This window comes from Bombina bombina, chromosome 1 (assembly GCF_027579735.1).
Source record: "Bombina bombina isolate aBomBom1 chromosome 1, aBomBom1.pri, whole genome shotgun sequence".
NCBI classification, from domain to species: domain Eukaryota; kingdom Metazoa; phylum Chordata; class Amphibia; order Anura; family Bombinatoridae; genus Bombina; species Bombina bombina.
Window position 1 is genome coordinate 277459882 of NC_069499.1, and position 21838 is coordinate 277481719.

At 38.6% G+C, this 21838-nt stretch overlaps 1 protein-coding gene across 1 annotated transcript in view; it reads left to right on the forward strand.

Moving 5' to 3' along the window:
• Positions 1-21838, forward strand: part of ACTR3 (actin related protein 3) — a 147786-nt gene that overhangs the window by 449 nt on the left and 125499 nt on the right. Inside the window, exons 2-3 of the mRNA XM_053712022.1 lie at positions 19159-19215; positions 20999-21122. Of these exons, the coding sequence (XP_053567997.1) occupies positions 21053-21122 (70 nt within the window). The 5' untranslated portion in view covers positions 19159-19215; positions 20999-21052. The remainder of the gene's footprint in view (positions 1-19158; positions 19216-20998; positions 21123-21838) is intronic.

The window sequence follows — 21838 nt, forward strand, 5'->3', positions numbered from 1 at the left end:
GTTCGATACATAAGTAATTATTGGTGTAAATATTACATTGGTGGTAAATGTATCAGGATGTTAGTGTGTGTATGTGTATATGTATGTGTGTGTGTATATGTATGTGTGTATATATATATATATATATATATATATATATCCATATACTCCAAACAATGCGTTATAAGTAATATAAATGGGAAAGTATTGCTGCCAGCACTATGCTAATCATCCTAACAATTTACAGTGAAAGCTATAATTTTAAAATAATGTGGCATTCTATAACACAGCACTTTATCTCTGCCTCTATAATGGGGGACCTAATAAATGCATAATTGTAATCCATGTATTTCTCAATCTAGTTATCAATGATTAACGTGTACTCTTAAAATGAAATATAATGCATATATGTATTTACATATTTTTGTGCAGTGTGGTATCACTGTAGCATAGCCATTGTGTGTTTCTATGACACATACTACATGCATGTGCATGCATGAATTGTTTGTAGCCCACCTGTAAGAAAAAAACAGCCCTTGCCTGTCTGATACTGTTATTGGTGTTTAACACACTGTGTAAATGTAGCTTAATCAATGTGTGGCACTCCCAATGTATGTGACTGTGTTGGATACTCTGTTCCTTTTTAAAAGGGGCATGTAACCCTAACATTTTCTTTCATTATTCAGATAGAGCATGGCAGTTTTAAACAACTTTCCAATTCACTTCTATCTTATTTGCCTAGTTCACTTGCTATCCTTTGACAAGTTAACCAAGGTAGGCTCAGGGGCTGGGAGCTAGCTGCCATTAGTAACTGCACTTATTTGCCTCTCTTCATGGCTCACCCAATGTGTTCAGCTAGCTCCTGGAAGTGCATTGCTGCTCCTTCAATTAAGGATACCAAGAGAATGAATGAAGCAAGCAAAACTGATAATAGAAATAAATTGGAAAGCTGTTTTAAAATGTATGCTCCATCTGAATCATGAAAGAAAATTTGAGTATCATGTTTCTTGAATTTGGAAGTGTATAGAGTTGAGTGAGTTTTATTAAGGGCTGTATACATGCACTGTATTTTGTGTGTGTATTATAAAGCTGCTATGTGTTTGTGATAAATTACAGCACATTGTGCATTTTTATGGTATTTAAGTGTTTTTAGGGCTTTTGATGAGTAGTTTTAAGCTTACTTATAACACTTCCCTTTTCTGTGGCTACTTCCTGCTTTCTTTCCTTTTTTTCTTGCTTTCTTCCTTATAAGGAAGTCTTCTGGCCCATACTAAAGTAAATCCTATGGTCAGCAATGGTGTATGCACATTGCTATTGTGCTAAAGTTGTGTTTTTGTGGATTCTGAAAGAAAACATTCTCTTTTCTGCCTCAGAATCTTTGTAGTTATTGTGTAAATGATGTATTCAGGATTGTAAGAGAATCTAACTGAATAAGCAAACTAATTTGTGTTACCTTTATAACATTCCTTTTGTATTTTCCTATTATGAACTATAGCAGTGACACCCTGTTCCAGCCATTCCCCGTATCACAACTAGTACATTCCTCCATCTTCTGATAAAGTTTTATTTTTTAGTTGTGGTACCCATGTGAAACATTAATATTTTCTTTTTTTAAAATGTAAAAATACTAATAACAGTAGTTTAAATACTATTAGATGACCTGTGCATATTCTTTAGTCCCTTGCGTATGAGAACTTAGTGTCTGCTTTTCATGCAGTTTTGTGGCTTTGATTTCCTGTCTTGAGTCATGCTCAGCAGTTACTGGTTGTTCTTCAGAAAGGCCAAGATGTGCGGGGAATGTGTAAAGGCACACCTTTTTAGTGCTTCCCATTTCAGCAGTGCATGACAAATTCAGGAAGGCAGACCATATTATAATCCTCTAGGTTCCTAATGTTTGTAGATCTTCTTCATGCATCTATATCTAAAACCCTTGTATACCTTAAAGATTTGTAGCTCACTCTTACAGGGATTTTACACACATTTTAATTTTTCTCGCCATTAAATGGACTTTCTAAAGATATAGCATTATTTTCATCATATCCTTTAATTTACTATAAAAAATTATAAAATATGAGGAAAAAAATGGAAAAAAACACACTTTTTCTAACTTTGACCCCCAAAAATCTGTTGCACATCTACAACCACCAAAAACACCCATGCTAAATAGTTTCCTAAATTTTGTCCTGAGTTTAGAAATACCCAATGATTACATGTTCTTTGCTTTTTTGCAAGTATAGGGCAATTAAGTACAAGTAGCACTTTGCTATTTCCCAAACATATTATTTTTTTCAAAATAAGCAATAGTTACAATGTAACACTGACATCTGTCAGGAATCCCTGAATATCCCTTCACATTTAAATATTTTTTTTAGTAGACAACCCAAAAGTATTGATCTAGGCCCATTTTGGTATATTTCATGCCACCATTTTACTGCAAATGCGATAAAATTAAAAAAAATCACTAACTTTTTCACAAACTTTTGTTTCTAACTAAAATTACAGCTTGTGCTATTATGCAAAACTGGTTGTAAATGCTTCTCTGGGATCCTCTTTGTTCAGAAATAGCAGCCATTTATGGGTTTTTGGCATTACTTTTTGGTAATTGGAAGGCCGCTAAATGCTGCTGCGCACCACACTTGTATTATGACCAGCAGTGAAGGGGTTAATTGGCAAGCTTGTAGGGTTTAATTTTAGCTTTAGTGTAGTAGACAACTCAAAGTATTGATCTAGGCCCATTTTGGTATATTTCATGCCACTATATTACCACCAAATGCCATAAAATAAAAAAAATCGTTCACTTTTTCACAAACATTTTACAAACTTTAGGTTTCTCACTGAAATTATTTAACAAACAGCTTGTGCAATTTATGGCACAAATGGTTGTAAATGCTTCTTTGGGATCCCCTTTATTCAGAAATAGCAGACATGACTTTGGGATTGATCTTTGTTAATTAGAAGGCCGCTAATTGCCACTGTGCATCGTACTTGTAGTATTCCCAGCAGTGAAGGGGTTAATTAGGTAGCTTGTAGGGTTAATTTTAGCTTTAGCTTTAGTGTAGAGATCAGCCACCCACCTGACACATCCCACCCCCTGATCCCTCTCAAACGTCTCTCTTCCCTCCGCCCCACCTCACAATAGGCACCACCATCTTAAGTACTGGCAGAAAGTCTGCCAGTATAAAAATGAAGGATTTTTTTTTTTTTTTTTTGATTTAGTGTAGGATCCCCCAGCACCTCCCTAATTCCTCCCCCCCTCGACCTACTGGCCACCATCTTAGGTACTGGCAGCTGTCTGCCAGTACCTAGTTTGGTTATAAATTTTGCCCTTTTTTTTGTAAAAAAAAAAATATAATACCTTTTTATTTTCTGTAGTGTAGCTTCCCCCCCCCCCCACCTTCCCGGATCCCTTTCCAAAAAATGTTTTTCCTTTTCCCCTCCTTCGCAGCAGTAGTTGGATTACGTGCACTCCCAAGCCCCCGCCCACCGCCTATTGTGCACGCTCACGGACATGATCCAGAACACACACCGTTATGGGGCCGCCCACGACCCCGCCTCCCATGCTATTGCTCCCACTCGCCAACGATCGGACCACCGCTGTCCGTTGCAGAGAGGACCACAGAGTGACCCTCTCTGCATCAGTAACTCTGCAAATCTATTTCTGTAGTGCCCCACTCGTGGGGCATGCAGAAAAAGCCAATCTCGCAGTTTTGAGCGAGAGTCGTGGCACAGAGTAGCCCAGGACTGCAGCTGGTCCTTAAGGCAGAAACGACCAGCATAGTACAGGGTACGAAGCTGGTCGTTAAGAGGTTAACTCTGAAAATTGGGGGCTTTCCTATTCATATAGGCGTGGAAGTGCAAATTCCAGGCTTGATAGGGGGCTATATTTTTTACCAAGGCCATTGTTTATACACTCTAGATACTCAGTTGTCATCGGATAAAGATAGGGTACTTCTCACTCTGCACCACATGCATTACATGTCTCCTTGAAAAATTCAATCACATTTTCAAAACCCTAATGTTGCTTATTTTGTATATCTTTTGACTCCAATTAGTTGCTTTCTGCTGTGGTCTTTAGAGCTTTGTAAGTGTGACTGGGTTTTGTTTTTTCAAATATATACGTTAAATACTTCTCTTTTTTTAGTTATTTTTTATGTTTGCTGTAAACTGCATTTGATATGTTCAGTCATTGGTATATGTCAGTTAAACACTTTTAAAGTACAATCCAAAATCTACTGACCTTTGGATTTCAGAGCAGGGAATTTACTAGCCTAAACACCTTTAAGAGTTGTAACCTATTCAGTAATGCGAGCAGCATGTTAAAAACAAGCCTGGACAGGAGGTGGTTTTATCACGGTTGTTAGGCGTCTTTAGGAATTTTGTATATTCCAAACATGCAAGAGTATTTCATTTCTGTTTTGATAAGGCCGATGCTGACATTTTTTTTTCTTCCTTTAAAAGGGACATGAAACCCAAAATCTTTCTTTCACAATACACCTAGAGCATGTCATTTTAAACTTTATTTACTTTTATTATCAAAATGTGTTTGTTGTCTTGGTATCTTTTAATGAAAAGCATGGACTTAAAGTGAATGTCAATTCAGATGAATCGGTGCCCGGTTTTTAATAATCTCTCTTTAATGAAGGGACAAAGTCTACTTGATATTTCTTATTGTTCGAAAAGATAGTTCCTTTATCAACTGTTCCCCAGTTCTGCATGACCAACTCTGTTATGTTAATATCATTTTCACCTCTGTAATTAAAGGGACACTAAACCCCACATTTTTCTTTCATGATTCAGATAGAGAATACAATTTTAAACTATTTCATTTTACGTCTATCTAATTTGCTTCATTCGCTAGATATCCTTTGTTGATAAAATAGCAATGCTCATGGTTAGCCAATCACTTGAGACATCTATGTGCATCCACCAGTCAGCAGCTACTGAGCCTATCTAGATATGCTTTTCAGCAAAGGATATCACGAGAATGAAGGGAAATTAGAGTAATAGAAGTCAATTAGAAAGTTGTTTAAAATTGGCATGATCTTTCTAACTTATGAAAGAAAATAAAGGGTTTTCATGTCCCTTTTAACTTGTATCTAAGCCTCTGCAGACTGCTCCTTATCTCAGTGCTTTTTACAAACTTGCATTTTAACCATTAGTGCCAGTTTGTGCTTAACTCCACGAGTGAATGCAATGTTATTTATAGTGGCAGATATGAAGCTATCACTGTATTGCTGCAAAGAGCTAAAAAAGATGCAATAAGAGGCAGCCTACAGTGGCTTAGAAACAGGCAGAGGTTTAGAGTTATAACGTATATTTAAAGGGACATAAAATAGGTTGAGATCTGTGCATAGCCTAAAGGGCTAATGAATTAAACATAGTTTGCATAAAAAAATTGTTTATAAAGTGCAGCAAGTATTTTAAAATTTTCAAAAATAAGCAAAATGAAATTAAATAGGCTATGCTGCCTGGAGCAGCTAACTCCACCCACCCTTATCAGTGTTTAGTCACAGGCATTTGTATTTCAACTAAGTTCACAGCTTCTAGGCTTGCTCCCTATTCAAGTTTGCATTCTACCAAAAGAACAATATAGATACAACCATAGAAGGAAATGTATGGGGGGAGTTAGAGCTTTACAATTCAGAAACAAAAAAGAAAGGGTTAATGGTGAGGCACTGCAGTATAATTTACAGGTAAAGTAATTAAAGTGAGTGTCAGATTTTCCTGTTTACAAATCCATCAAATGCTTTCTTTTGTACAGATTAGTTAAACAGCCACTTTTTTTTTCTGACTTTACATTCACTTTAAAGTACATATTATATAGTGTTTATGTCCCTTTTTAAAGGGACATTGTACACTAGATTTGTCCTTTGCATACCTTTTTTGTAGATCCATTTATTTAGGCCTATACAGCTTTTTTATGTATAGTTTTGCTTATTTTTAAAATACCTTGTGCTGATTTTCAGACTCCTAAGCAAGCCCCAAAGTTTTAGGAGAATACTGATTATACATACTCCAGCTTGCTCCTGTTTGTGTAAAGGGTCTTTTCATATGAAGAGGGAGGGGAAATGGTCTGTTTTTATTTGCTATAGATCCACTATCAGTGGGTATTCTACAGCTAACCTTTTCAACAGTGCTAAACTGGGAGCTTCTAAGTACGTTTTTAAACGGTTTTATACTTGATTTTTAGATCAGTATCGTGCAGATTATTCTTTATGGTAGTGTCTTTTACATGCAGTTAAATACAAATTGGTGTACACTGTCTCTTTAGTATTAACAATGTGTGCAAAGCTGGGGAATATAGGTACATGTGGGTATCTCTTTTTCCATTCAAGGGTCAACATATGTGTGGTGTGTTATCTTGCCCTTGCGTAAACAATACAGCATGGTTAGGTATAATAAGTTGTTTGGTTAAAATCTTTAACCTAACCGTTTCAATGCACCTTATAATTAGATTGTTTCTGTGGGAAGCAGTAGTAGTGTGCTCATTATCCCTCATATTACAAGTCATTGGCAAAGTGTTATGCTCATCTTGCAAATCAAAATACAGCTTGTCTTGTTTATACTTGGTACCTACTTTTTCAGAAGAATTAAAGGGACATGAAGCCTAAAATTTTTCTTTCATGATTCGATAGAGAATACATTTTTAAAAACCTTTCTAATTTACTTATCTAATTTGTTTCATTCTCTTGGTATCATTTGTTGAAGGAGCAGCAATACGCTACCAGTTTCTAACTGAAGACATGGGTGAGCCAATGACAATCGGTGTGTGTGTGTATGTATGTGTATGTATATATATATATATATATATATATATATATATATATATATATATATATATATATATATATATATATATATATATATATATATATATATAATTATATATATATATATATATGCAGTGACCAATCAGCAGCTAGAACCTAGGTTCTTTGCTGCTCCTGAGCTTGCCAATATAAACCTTTCAGCAAAGGATAACAAGAGCAGGAAGCAAATTAAATAATAGAAGTAAATTAGAAACAAGTTTAAAATAATTTTCTCTATCTAAATAATGAAAGAAACATTTTGGGTTTCATATCCCTTTTAACTCTAGTTATCGTGTGTTTAAAAACAGGTTAAAATGCTAAATGTGAAACAAAAGGTTAAAAATAAGGAAAGGTTTTTGGGAAGGGTTAAATAAAGAGACTAGTGGCAGGAGTGGGAAGGGCTCGAGGGTTTGTGTGTGTGCGCAATTATGTATGTATGTATGTGTTAAAGGGACAGGGTTAAAAAGATAGATCATTTCTTTATTACCCATTCCCCACTTTTGCATAGCCAACACGGTTATATTAATATACTTTACCTCCTGTGATTACCTTGTATCTAAGCCTCTGCAAACTGCCCCCTTATCTCAGTTCTTTTGAAAGACTTGCGTTTTAGCCAATCAGTGCCCTCTCATAACTCCACGGCAATGAGCACAATGTTATCTCTATGGCACACATGAACTAACACCCTATAGATGAGAGAGACTGTCAAATGCATTCAGATAAGAGACAACATTCAAAGGCTTAGAATTTGGCATATGAGCTTACCTAGGTTTAGCTTTCAACTAAAAATACCAAGAGAACAAAGCAAATTTGATGATAAAAGTAAATTGAAAAGTTGTTTAAATTAATGTTAGTGCAGGCCCTCATAGAAATATAATCTGAGGCAAATTGTGCATGTGCACTATCATGAGTCGAGTAGTGCTCCTTTCCATGAGAGCATACCCAGATACTCTGTTGGGGCTACCACAAGGCTCTGTCCTTGGACCCCTTCTCTTCTCAATCTATATCAGAGTCCCATGGCTTTCAGTATTATTTGTTTGTGATGACACCCAAATTTACCTCTCTGCACCAGACCTATCTACTCCTTGCTAACCCTAGTCACTAACTGTCTTTCTAATATTTCATCACTAATATCCTCTCACTACTTTAAAGAGACATAAAACCCCAAATTTTTCTTTCGTCACTCCAATAAAACATACAATTTTAAACAACTTTCCAGTTTACTTTTATTATCAAATTGTCTTTTTTTTTGTTATCCTTTGTTGAAAAGAAGGAAGATAAGTTCAGGAGTGTGCACGTGTCTGCAGCACTATATGGCAGTAGTTTTGCAACGCAAGAGCACTAGGTGGCAGCACTATTTCCTATCATGTCGTGCTTCAGACATGTGCATGTTACCTATCTAGATATCTCCAACAAAGAATAACATAAAATAGCAAATTTAATAAGAGAAGTAAATTGGAAACTTTTTTTTAAATTGTGTTCTCTTTCTGGATAATAAGAGGCAAATTCTGGGTTTCATGTCCCTTTGAAGGAATACTCAAGTCAAAATAAAACTTTCATTATTCAGGTAGAGCATGCAATTTTAAATAACTTTCCAATTTACTTCCATTAACAAAATGTGCAGTTTTCTTATCCCCCCCCCCCCCCACTGAGCATGTGCAAGAAGTAACAGATTATATGTGAATGTATTTATGATTGGCCGATGGCCGTCACATGGGACGGGGGAGGTAGGGGACATACTTTGACATTTTTTAAAAAATCTAGTACTACGTTTGAAGTTCAGACTGTGCTATTACATTCTCTTATCATGCATGTGTTGATTATGCAAATCAAATGTATTTACTGGTCATTTTAAAGCTAAATTTCTCCAAAACTGATGACCTTATTTCCCCCTTTTTCCAAAATCTCTATCCCTCATCTTTCTATAACTTTTGATAACCTAATTACCCCAACCCCGCATGCCCGATATCTTGGGGTCACACTTGACTCAGACTGCACATGAGGAGTGAAAGAAAGATCTTTGGCCATTTCCTGACATTTCCACCTTTTAAAAACATCTCCAAAATTCACCACTTCCTCACACATACTCATCATTTGCATCCTTGACTTTTGCAACTCCATCCTCTCTGGTCTCCCATGGCTGCCGTCAATCTCCTTTACAATCCATTATGAATGCCTTTGCCAGGCTGATCTTCCTTACATGTTGCTACTCATTTGCTGCACCTCTCTGCCAATCCATTCACTGGCTTCCTCTAGCCTCCAGAATAAAGCACAAAATCCTGACTGACATTCAAGGCCCTCAATAACACTGCTCCACCCTATATCTCAGACCTCATCTCCTGATACTCTCCCAGGGCCAGACTGGGAAATCAGACCGGCCCTGGAAATTTGTATAGACCGACCCAGCCCTGCCTCCTTCAGCCTAGCCACGCCCCCTCCAGCCCAGCCATGCCCCTGGTTTTCCCTTCAACATACAGGTGGCCCTCGTTTTACAACGGTTCAATTTACACTGTTTCAGAATAACAACCTTTTTTTCCAGTCATGTGACTGCTATTGAAAAGCATTAAGAAGCAGTGCATTTATTAAAATAGCCAGTAGGTGGAGCTGTCCACTTGTGTTGCAGCAAAGCCAAGCAAGCTGAAATTAATCAATTTAACCAGACCTGAGCTATCGAGCAGATTTCAAAGGAACAAGATCTTCCTGTCTATAACTCAGTCCAGATTGGAATGCATAGAAAGAACTGTTTGCAGAAAAATGCAAGTGAAGTCTGTGTTGTGTGATTATTATATTAGGTTTATAATGCTGTTTAGCAAATGTTTTTGTTCATTTAACTTAGTTTAATTATATATTCTGTGTTGTGTGATTATTTTATTAGGTTTATAATAGGGCTGCAACTAACTATTATTTCTTCTGTTATGTGTGATCAGTCCACGGGTCATCATTACTTCTGGGATATAACTCCTCCCCAACAGGAAATGCAAGAGGATTCACCCAGCAGAGCTGCATATAGCTCCTCCCCTCTACGTCAGTCCCAGTCATTCTCTTGCACCCAACGACTAGATAGGATGTGTGAGAGGACTATGGTGATTATACTTAGTTTTTATGACTTCAATCAAAAGTTTGTTATTTTAAAATAGCACCGGAGCGTGTTATTACTTCTCTGGCAGAGTTTGAGGAAGAATCTGTCAGAGTTTTTTACTATGATTTTAACCGGAGTAGTTAAGATCATATTGCTGTTCTCGGCCATCTGAGGGAGGTAAAGGCTTCAGATCAGGGGACAGCGGGCAGATGAATCTGCATTGAGGTATGTAGCAGTTTTTATTTTCTGAATGGAATTGATGAGAAAATCCTGCCATACCGTTAAAATGACATGTATGTATACACTTCAGTATTCTGGGGATGGTATTTCACCGGAACTACTCTGTTAAAGGTCACTAATCCTTTTTAATAACTATTTATCATGTTAAACGTTTTTGCTGGAATGTAGAATCGTTTACATTGCTGAGGTACTGTGTGAATAAATATTTGGGCATTATTTTCCACTTGGCAGTTTTTTTGCTTTAATTGTGACAGTTTCGTTTCTCTTCACTGCTGTGTGGGAGAGGGAGGGGCCGTTTTTGGCGCTCTTTGCTACGCATCAAAAAATACCAGTCAGTTACTTTTATATTTCCTGCATGATCCGGTTCATCTCTGATAGATCTCAGGGGTCTTCAAACTTCTTTGAAGGGAGGTAAATTCTCTCAGCAGAGCTGTGAGAATTCTTATAGTGACTGTGAATAAAAACGTTGCTTTGTATTTTTTATGTCAAATTTAATTATTGTTATTTTACTAATGGGAACAAACCTTTGCTAAAAGTTTTGTTGTTTTAAAGTTTGATGCTATAACTGTTTTTTCAGTTCATTATTTCAACTGTCATTTAATCGTTAGTACCTCTTTGAGGCACAGTACGTTTTTTGCTAAAAAAGATTATAACCAAGTTGTAAGTTTTTTGCTAGTGTGTTAAACATGTCTGACTCAGAGGAAGATATCTGTGTCATTTGTTCCAATGCCAAGGTGGAGCCCAATAGAAATTTATGTACTAACTGTATTGATGCTACTTTAAATAAAAGTCAATCTGTACAATGTGAACAAATTTCACCAAACAGCGAGGGGAGAGTTATGCCGACTAACTCTCCTCACGCGGCAGTACCTGCATCTCCCGCCCGGGAGGTGCGTGATATTTTGGCGCCTAGTACATCTGGGCGGCCATTACAGATAACATTACAAGATATGGCTACTGTTATGACTGAAGTTTTGTCTAAATTACCAGAACTAAGGGGCAAGCGTGATCACTCTGGGGTGAGAACAGAGTGCGCTGACAATGCTAGGGCCATGTCTGATACTGCGTCACAGCTCGCAGAGCATGAGGACGGAGAGCTTCATTCTGTGGGTGACGGTTCTGATCCAAACAGATTGGACTCAGATATTTCAAATTTTAAATTTAAATTGGAGAACCTCCGTGTATTACTAGGGGAGGTCTTAGCAGCTCTCAACGATTGTAACACCGTTGCAATACCAGAGAAACTGTGTAGGTTGGATAAATACTTTGCGGTACCGGCGAGTACTGACGTTTTTCCTATACCTAAGAGACTAACTGAAATTGTTACTAAGGAGTGGGATAGACCCGGTGTGCCGTTCTCACCCCCTCCAATATTTAGAAAGATGTTTCCAATAGACGCCACCACTCGGGACTTATGGCAAACGGTCCCCAAGGTGGAGGGAGCAGTTTCTACTTTAGCTAAGCGTACCACTATCCCGGTGGAGGATAGCTGTGCTTTCTCAGATCCAATGGATAAAAAATTAGAGGGTTACCTTAAGAAAATGTTTGTTCAACAAGGTTTTATATTACAACCCCTTGCATGTATCGCGCCGATTACGGCTGCGGCAGCATTTTGGATTGAGTCGCTTGAAGAGAACCTTAGTTCATCTACGCTAGACGACATTACGGACAGGCTTAGAGTCCTTAAACTAGCTAATTCCTTCATTTCGGAGGCCGTAGTACATTTAACCAAACTTACGGCTAAGAACTCAGGATTCGCCATACAGGCACGTAGGGCGCTGTGGCTAAAATCCTGGTCAGCCGATGTTACTTCTAAGTCCAAATTACTTAATATACCTTTCAAGGGGCAGTCTTTATTTGGGCCCGGTTTGAAAGAGATTATCGCTGACATTACAGGAGGTAAGGGCCACGCCCTACCTCAAGACAAAGCCAAAGCTAAGGCTAGACAGTCTAATTTTCGTCCCTTTCGGAACTTCAAAACAGGAGCAGCATCAACCTCCACTGCACCAAAACAGGAAGGAGCTGTTGCTCGTTACAGGCAAGGCTGGAAGCCTAACCAGTCCTGGAACAAGAGCAAGCAGGCCAGGAAACCTGCTGCTGCCCCAAAGACAGCATGAACCGAGAGCCCCCGATCCGGGACCGGATCTAGTGGGGGGCAGACTCTCTCTCTTCGCCCAGGCCTGGGCAAGAGATGTTCAGGATCCCTGGGCACTAGAGATCATATCTCAGGGATACCTTCTAGACTTCAAATTATCTCCCCCAAGAGGGAGATTTCATCTGTCAAGGTTGTCAATAAACCAGATAAAGAAAGAAGCGTTTCTACGCTGCGTACAAGATCTGTTAATAATGGGAGTGATCCATCCGGTTCCGCGGTCGGAACAAGGACAAGGGTTCTACTCAAACCTGTTTGTGGTTCCCAAAAAAGAGGGAACTTTCAGGCCAATCTTAGATTTAAAGATTCTAAACAAATTCCTAAGAGTTCCATCGTTCAAAATGGAAACTATTCGGACAATCTTACCCATGATCCAAGAGGGTCAGTACATGACCACAGTGGATTTAAAGGATGCTTACCTTCACATACCGATCCACAAAGATCATCACCGGTATCTAAGGTTTGCCTTCTTAGACAGGCACTACCAGTTTGTAGCTCTTCCATTCGGATTGGCTACGGCTCCAAGAATCTTCACAAAGGTTCTGGGTGCCCTTCTGGCGGTACTAAGACCGCGAGGGATTTCGGTAGCTCCATACCTAGACGACATTCTAATACAAGCTTCAAGCTTTCAAACTGCCAAGTCTCATACAGAGTTAGTTCTGGCATTTCTAAGGTCGCATGGATGGAAAGTGAACGAAAAGAAGAGCTCTCTTTTTCCTCTCACAAGAGTTCCATTCTTGGGGACTCTTATAGATTCTGTAGAAATGAAGATTTACCTGACAGAGGACAGGTTAACAAAGCTTCAAAATGCATGCCGTGTCCTTCATTCCATTCAACACCCGTCAGTAGCTCAATGCATGGAGGTGATCGGCTTAATGGTAGCGGCAATGGACATAGTACCTTTTGCACGCCTACACCTCAGACCTCTGCAATTATGCATGCTAAGTCAGTGGAATGGGGATTACTCAGATTTGTCCCCTACTCTGAATCTGAATCAAGAGACCAGAAATTCTCTTCTATGGTGGCTTCATCGGCCACACCTGTCCAGGGGGATGCCATTCAGCAGGCCAGACTGGACAATTGTAACAACAGACGCCAGCCTACTAGGTTGGGGCGCTGTCTGGAATTCTCTGAAGGCTCAGGGACTATGGAATCAGGAGGAGAGTCTCCTTCCAATAAACATTCTGGAATTGAGGGCAGTTCTCAATGCCCTTCTAGCTTGGCCCCAATTAACAACTCGGGGGTTCATCAGGTTTCAGTCGGACAACATCACGACTGTAGCTTACATCAACCATCAGGGAGGGACAAGAAGCTCCCTAGCAATGGTGGAAGTATCAAAGATAATTCGCTGGGCAGAGTCTCACTCTTGCCACCTGTCAGCAATCCACATCCCGGGAGTGGAGAACTGGGAGGCGGATTTCTTGAGTCGCCAGACTTTTCATCCGGGGGAGTGGGAACTTCATCCGGAGGTCTTTGCCCAAATACTTCGACGTTGGGGCAAACCAGAGATAGATCTCATGGCGTCTCGCCAGAACGCCAAACTTCCTCGCTACGGGTCCAGATCCAGGGATCCGGGAGCGGTTCTGATAGATGCTTTGACAGCACCTTGGAACTTCGGGATGGCTTATGTGTTTCCACCCTTTCCGCTGCTTCCTCGATTGATTGCCAAAATCAAGCAGGAGAGAGCATCAGTGATTCTAATAGCGCCTGCATGGCCACGCAGGACTTGGTATGCAGATCTAGTGGACATGTCTTCCTGTCCGCCTTGGTCTCTACCTCTAAGACAGGACCTTCTGATACAGGGTCCATTCAAACATCAAAATCTAACTTCTCTGAAGCTGACTGCTTGGAAATTGAACGTTTGATTTTATCAAAACGTGGTTTTTCTGAGTCGGTTATTGATACCCTGATACAGGCTAGGAAGCCTGTTACCAGAAAGATTTACCATAAAATATGGCGTAAATACCTATACTGGTGCGAATCCAAACATTACTCCTGGAGTAAGGTTAGGATCTCTAGGATATTGTCTTTTCTACAAGAAGGGTTAGAAAAGGGTTTATCAGCTAGTTCATTAAAGGGACAGATTTCAGCTCTGTCCATCTTGTTACACAGGCGTCTGTCAGAAAATCCAGACGTCCAGGCTTTTTGTCAGGCTTTAGCTAGGATCAAGCCTGTGTTTAAAGCTGTTGCTCCGCCATGGAGTTTAAACTTAGTTCTTAACGTTTTACAGGGTGTTCCATTTGAACCCCTTCATTCCATTGATATAAAATTGTTATCTTGGAAAGTTCTGTTTTTAATGGCTATTTCCTCGGCTCGAAGAGTCTCTGAGTTATCAGCCTTACATTGTGATTCTCCTTATCTGATTTTTCACTCAGACAAGGTAGTTCTGCGTACTAAACCTGGGTTCTTACCTAAGGTGGTCACTAACAGGAATATCAATCAAGAGATTGTTGTTCCATCCTTGTGTCCAAATCCTTCTTCAAAGAAGGAACGTCTTCTACACAATCTGGATGTAGTTCGTGCCCTCAAGTTCTACTTGCAGGCAACTAAAGATTTTCGCCAAACTTCTTCCCTGTTTGTCGTTTATTCTGGACAGAGGAGAGGTCAAAAAGCTTCTGCTACCTCTCTCTCTTTTTGGCTTCGTAGCATAATACGTTTAGCCTATGAGACTGCTGGTCAGCAGCCTCCTGAAAGAATTACAGCTCACTCCACTAGAGCTGTGGCTTCCACTTGGGCCTTTAAGAATGAGGCCTCTGTTGAACAGATTTGCAAGGCTGCAACTTGGTCTTCGCTTCATACTTTTTCCAAATTTTACAAATTTGACACTTTTGCTTCTTCGGAGGCTATTTTTGGGAGAAAGGTTCTTCAGGCAGTGGTTCCTTCTATATAATGAGCCTGCCTATCCCTCCCGTCATCCGTGTACTTTTGCTTTGGTATTGGTATCCCAGAAGTAATGATGACCCGTGGACTGATCACACATAACAGAAGAAAACATAATTTATGCTTACCTGATAAATTCCTTTCTTCTGTTGTGTGATCAGTCCACGGCCCGCCCTGTTTTAAGGCAGGTAAATATCTTTTAAATTATACTCCAGTCACCACTTCACCCTTGGTTACTCCTTTCTCGTTGATTCTTGGTCGAATGACTGGGACTGACGTAGAGGGGAGGAGCTATATGCAGCTCTGCTGGGTGAATCCTCTTGCATTTCCTGTTGGGGAGGAGTTATATCCCAGAAGTAATGATGACCCGTGGACTGATCACACAACAGAAGAAAGGAATTTATCAGGTAAGCATAAATTATGTTTTTCATAATCGATTAATCGGCCGATTATTTTTTCGATTAATCGACTAATCGGATAAAAAGAGAATCAATAATAGTTTTCTATGTTTTAAATAAAATCCACAGAATGAGTGTTACAAATATAAACTTCAGACTAAAACTTTACATTAACACAACTGTTTCTTCAATTTGTATGCTTCAGAGCACAGTTTTATAATTAAACAAAACAAAACCACAAACTGTTTGAAAAGGTAGAACTAGAAAGAGTTAGGCTATCACTGTTAATAACATTCTGTTAATCACTCTTTCAGAAACTTTGCATTGAAATGCAAAAATCTCAACATGTCCACATGCTTCTGTCTAAGGCTGGTTCTCTGTTTGCAGCTATATTTCCTGCAGCAGAGAAAAGGCTGTTGAGGTGTATAAGTAGGGTTTTGCCAATTTCACCAAAGTGGGATATTTTTTTTTTTTAGCTCTTCACCAATGCTAAGTTTTTTCTACCTTGGCAAGGGGCCTCTCAAAGTAACCCTTGACTTCATTCTAACATAAAAATATCTTGAATATCTATATGCAATGGTAAATAACCAGCTATAAGGTTAGGGGAAATATCTAGTCCGCTCTAAAAATAACGAATATATACTTATAAAGGTTGAAAAACCAACTAATCAATTAATCGATTATGAGATTCGTTGACAACTATTTTCATAATCGATTATTATTGATTATGACGATTAGTTGTTGCAGCTCTAGTTTATAATGCTGTCTAGCATTTAAAGTCTTCATTTCAAAGCTTTTAAAATGTATTAGGTTCCAGGCCCCTCACAAAATTGTCATAAGTAACACCTATCTCCCTCACTTCCCATTGACTTACATTATAAACTGGGTTTCAATTTACAACGGTTTCGATTTACAACCATTCCTTCTGGAACCTAACCCCGGCGTAAACTGAGGGCTACTTGTATATGTATGTGTGTTACAACACCACATTTTTTTTTTTTTCTTCTTCAAAGTAGACAGTAAAGTAACACTACAGCACTAGCCTAGGCCCTTGTTATCAAGCACAGTGTGATTAAAGTTATTATATTTTAATATTTCTGGTAAATACTATAATTTTACCTTTGAGGAGCAGTGAGCACTCTCACAGACTGAAATAGGTCGTTGTGAAATCCAGGGCCTGGGCAGCACTCTCTTTGCAGACCTCGACTGGCCTCTTTCCCCCCCCCCACACACACACACTGAGTCCAGCCCCATCTCTCACATGATCCCTGGCTAAGAGCTCCCCTGGGCAGGCCTTTCTATGCTGTGTCAGCTGAGCACTGTGACTGACTACAGCGGCTGAGGCTCAGCTGTGAATGAGGTCAGTCAGTGACTGTGGCTGTCTGAGGCTGTGTGTCAGTCTGTGTGCAGTGCTGCTGGCGGCTCCGACTGCCGCTGCGTTCCCTCACACAAGTTCAACTCAACTGTGCTAAATTCAAGTTGCTTCTTGCTGGGCTGACGCTGTGCGCTCTCTCCTCCACTGCAGCTGTCTGAGCAGCCTCTGCCGGCCGGCGGCCCACCAGGATTTTTCCCAGTATCCCGGTGGCCCAATCCAGCCCTAACTCTCCTGTTACCTTCGCTTTGCTCATTTCTTCTCCTCTCTTGTTACCGCCCCACTTTCCTGGTTACAGGACTTCTCCAGAATGGCCCCTATTCTGTGGAACTCTCTGCCTTGCTCCACAAGACTCTCTCCCCCTAGTTTTCATAGTTTCAAGCTAGGGATGCATACAACATACACTAACATTTCTGACCTCAGTTCCTCTTCTCATCCTCCTTTTTTTTTTTTTTTGATCTTGAAAGTTCAAGTCAGACTTTCATATCCCCTTTTTGAATGACGTAAAAGTGTCATTTAACTTTTGTCCATTCTATGTGGCCATATGTGCCTTGCAAACAATGGGGTTGAACAGAATCTTGCACTTGTTTTCTGAACTTGCAGATGTGTTGTTGCCATCTGAAAATCCAATCCGTATATATATTTATTATGTGTGTAGTGATGCTGTGACGTGTCTCAAGTATTTAAATAGAGACATTATTGTATAGTGGAAACTAACAAAAAATGAAAAGTGGAGAACAGGTAGAACATAGTCTTCTATGTGAATCCAAATCAGGAAACTGCTACATACAGAGTTAAAAAATATTCTACATGCTGAATAAAGTTGGTCAGACGCATTTCAGCTTTCGCCTTTTTCTATTAACTATATTGTATAGTGAGTGGGCTTGTATGTGTTTTGTTTGTTTTTGTCAGTTTAGCTGATTTTTACTTTAAAATGGTTTATTTAACTTTGCTTAAATCCAATGTTACATTCTAAAACTTTTGGGTACTAATTTATCACCAAAACGATGAAAAAAGTGCTGTCGAGAATGATTGATTGGTTATGATAGCATTAAAAGTGAAAAACGCTTGTAGGCCGTAGATGATCAACCATTAGGTGTTAAACTCAGCTGGGGATCTGCAATGAATTTCGGCTCTTGGAGTGAGAATAAAATTATCAAAGCTAAACACAAAGGCCTAGATTACGAGTGGAGCTTTCATGAGCACAATATTTGCGCTCCTCTCAGTAATACCAGCACACGCAATAATGCAAACGCGACATTGCTTTCCCTGGAAGCCTTGCGCTCATGAGAATGCGCTTCCATAGGCTACAATGGGAGCCTCCATTCTCATGCTGTCAGACACGGCAAAGTGCAGAGGGTTAGTCGCACAACAAATTTTAAAAATAGATGTATATAAATAAAAAATTTTTTATCAGCACCTACATTTTAGTATAATGTATTGCTCAGCAGCATGTTTTTTTTTTTTTTTTTTATACTTTTCTGGCATCTAGCTCTTGAACAAATTCATATCAGGAAAAGTAAATCCCCCTAGAAATGTATACTATACTAATTGCCATTGATTTATTTAAAACTATAGATGTGTTAAATACATAGTTATGGAAAGGCTTGCGGCTCCCATGTGGGACTTTGCCTGTGTAAAACATGACTGCTGATAGGCTTCTATGTGTAACTGCCCCTACTGATTGGTTTCACTAGCCGTGTTCTTCTAGCGCAGCTGTATTGCTTGTGGCTACCCAGCTTTTTTATACTGGTAACGGTTGGTTTTTAGCTCTTCAGGTTTAAAGTCCCCCTGAAAAGCACTATATGTAAAGCTGAAAATTCCTCAAAGCTGCTCTTTGTAGGTAGGGATCCTGAGGAATCTCATGTCTTCAGGACCTTTAACCTTCCTTATCAAGGGTGCTATAGTCTGAACTGCCCTAAGCTTGGGGAGTTGGCTAATGCTGTGAGGCATAACGAAATGTGCTGAATATATTGATTACTTTGTAGCTTCTGTCTGAACACTACTGTGCAGAATATATTGGTTTTACTTGTTTAAATCTATAAATACTGATGTTTACAAACATTTCCACATTGTTTATATTTGTATACGTCTTAAAATTGTAGTGTTATATCAGTGTAACACACTAACAGTGTTAATGTATATAAATAATAATGCATTATAATGAAGATACTTCTCATATTAGAACTTACAAAATTCCCTACTGATTTTCCTCCCTTAGCTTTTATAAATATATTTTTATATTTCAGGTACACAAAACTTGGTTATGCTGGATAATACCGAGCCTCAGTTCATCATCCCATCATGTAAGTATTATGAATGTAAATTTTATTAAAGCCATTATTTTACAGTTAAAGGGGCAGTATACAGTAAACATGTTTTTCTAATGACTGGTTTATTGACTAGGTTTATTTGTGGATATTAAATTGCTGGTTTTGTGCTTTGAAACAACAGCCTATTGAAATGGGTTGACCTTGCTGGTAAAATGAGATTTCATTATGGTTATCACTTTGTGTCACACACAGTGCTTTCCTTGTGTCTGTTTGTAACTCTTCTACTTCCCCCCACTGGGAGTGTAAATTTCCTCTGCTGACTGTTAATATTGCCTGTCAATACCTTGGACTTAAAGGGTCAGTAAACTTACAAGCTAATGCTATGTAATTCCGCCACATAGTTGCAGAATTATATAACATTAGCTTACTGGCAGATTTATACACTAAAGTATTGCAGAGTAAATTTTATGTAAAAGCTCCTTTTTTCAGAACGCCGCTCCTTTCTCTACTGAGCGGGTCTGGCTTTTCCACAGCTCATTGCGGCAGACACTGTCTGAATGTAGCTCGCTCCTGCTACTAGACCAAAGCGGGAGCGAGCTACATTCATTTTAATTGGCAATGTATAAATCTGCCGGTAAGCTAATGTTATATAGTTTTTCACTATGCAGAATTATATAACATTAGTTTTGTAAGTTAACTGCCCCTTTAAGACCAGAAACTTTCAGTATAGGTGGGGATACTGCAGGCTAAATCAGCTATTTCAAATGCTGAAATAAGGGTAAATGAGCTACTTGTAAACAATTCAGTACACTACATCAGGTAAAAAAAAAGTGCATCTGCAACAAATTAAAGGGGAGAAAAATTTTGGTGTAAACTGTCCCTTTTAAATGCACAATACCCAGTAAACTATAAGTAAATTGGATTTCAAATGTCAGTGCCCATAATTTTTTCATCTGAATTTTAATCTAATTCTAAAATGTCATCATGTTCCTAACAAAGACAAAACCTTGTCCATTTTTATGTTACCCATTTAATATGTTAACCCTATTGGTTTTCAAAATACTATACATAAACCTATGTTAAATTGATCAGCATTATTTGTCTAAACAAAGAAATTCCCCCCACACTTGTCCAAGTCAAGCTAGTAGTTAAACTTTAAAAGGCTAGAATCACTGATGACTGCTGTAACAGTACGTTCCTAGTATGTAAGTAACAAATAGCATGCAATAGCACAGGGAACAGTAAACTGAACAGTTGGGAGCTCTTTACGCTTAGAGTAGTACAATAAGCACACCCTCTTTCATGTATCCTTTTCTTCATATGATCTTCCAAAATTGTCTAGTACAGCGGTGGCGAACCTATGCCATAGTGCCATAGACTGCGCTATGGCACAATTTGGGTGACCTGCCTCTGGGCTACCACATGCTTGCTTTGATTGGCTGTCACTGTAGTGCTTAATTATCTTATGATTCCATGTATGTTTTGTGTGTGTGTATGTTAATAAAGAAAACTATTTAATGTCCCTTTGAATTTTAACAAAGGTTTTGTTGGCCCACAAGGCTTTTATGTAAATAGATTTATCAATTATTTTTTCTATAGCAGTACTATATAGGAATTCAGTATAGCTAGCAGACAATTTATATTAAAAAAAATACTATTTTTATTGATTGCAATTGTACAAGCAACTGTAAACTGACAGTACAAAGAGCTTTATGTTCTCCAATTGTTATAGACGTGTCTGCTAAAATAAGAGATCTCTTGGTAAGAAGATTTTTTGAAATTGTTTATTAAAAAAGCTATTAAATGGGTGTCATAGGTATTGCTATCAAGGAGTCAGCCAAGGTTGGAGATCAAGCTCAGAGACGCCTGGATGAAGGGAGTGGATGATTTGGACTTCTTTATTGGTGATGAAGCGATAGACAAACCAACATATGCTACCAAGGGTATTAGATGTACTTGTGTTCTCAGAATTGTGTATTGTATCATAAGTAAGATTTGTTCACATTGTATAGCCTATGATCATGCATAGTGTGTGTTTTTCATGGTTAAAGCATACAGTATGAAAATAGTGTTAAGAAACAGGCTTTGTAAAGTCCAAGTGAAGACTACACAACTAAATTATGAGTTCTAATCAGCATGGTTTTAGGAGAAATAGATCATGTCAAACTAATCTAATTAGATTGTACGAGAAGGTAAGTAAAAATATAGATAAAAGGGAATCGGTTGATATACCTAGATTTTGCAAAGGCATTTGATACAGTGCCACATGAGAGATTAATGCACAAAATTGAGGGACTCGGAATAGCTGAAAATGTTAGCTCATGGATAAATAACTGGATAAAAGATAGGGAGCAACGAGTAGTATTAAATGGATCATACTCAGATTGGACAAAGGTAATCAGTGGAGTCCCCCAGGGATCAGTACTGAGCTCTGTTCTTTTTAATACTTTTATAAATGACTTGGAGCAAGGATTAAATAGCGACATCTCTATTTTTGCAGATGATACTAAGTTAAGTAAGGTCATTAGGTCAGAGTAGGATGAACTTTCGTTACAAAGGGATCTGCAAAAATTAGAAGTATGGGCAAGTAAATGGAAAATTAGATTTAATACGGGAAAATGCAAGTTTCTACATTTTGGAAGTAAAAATAAGCAGG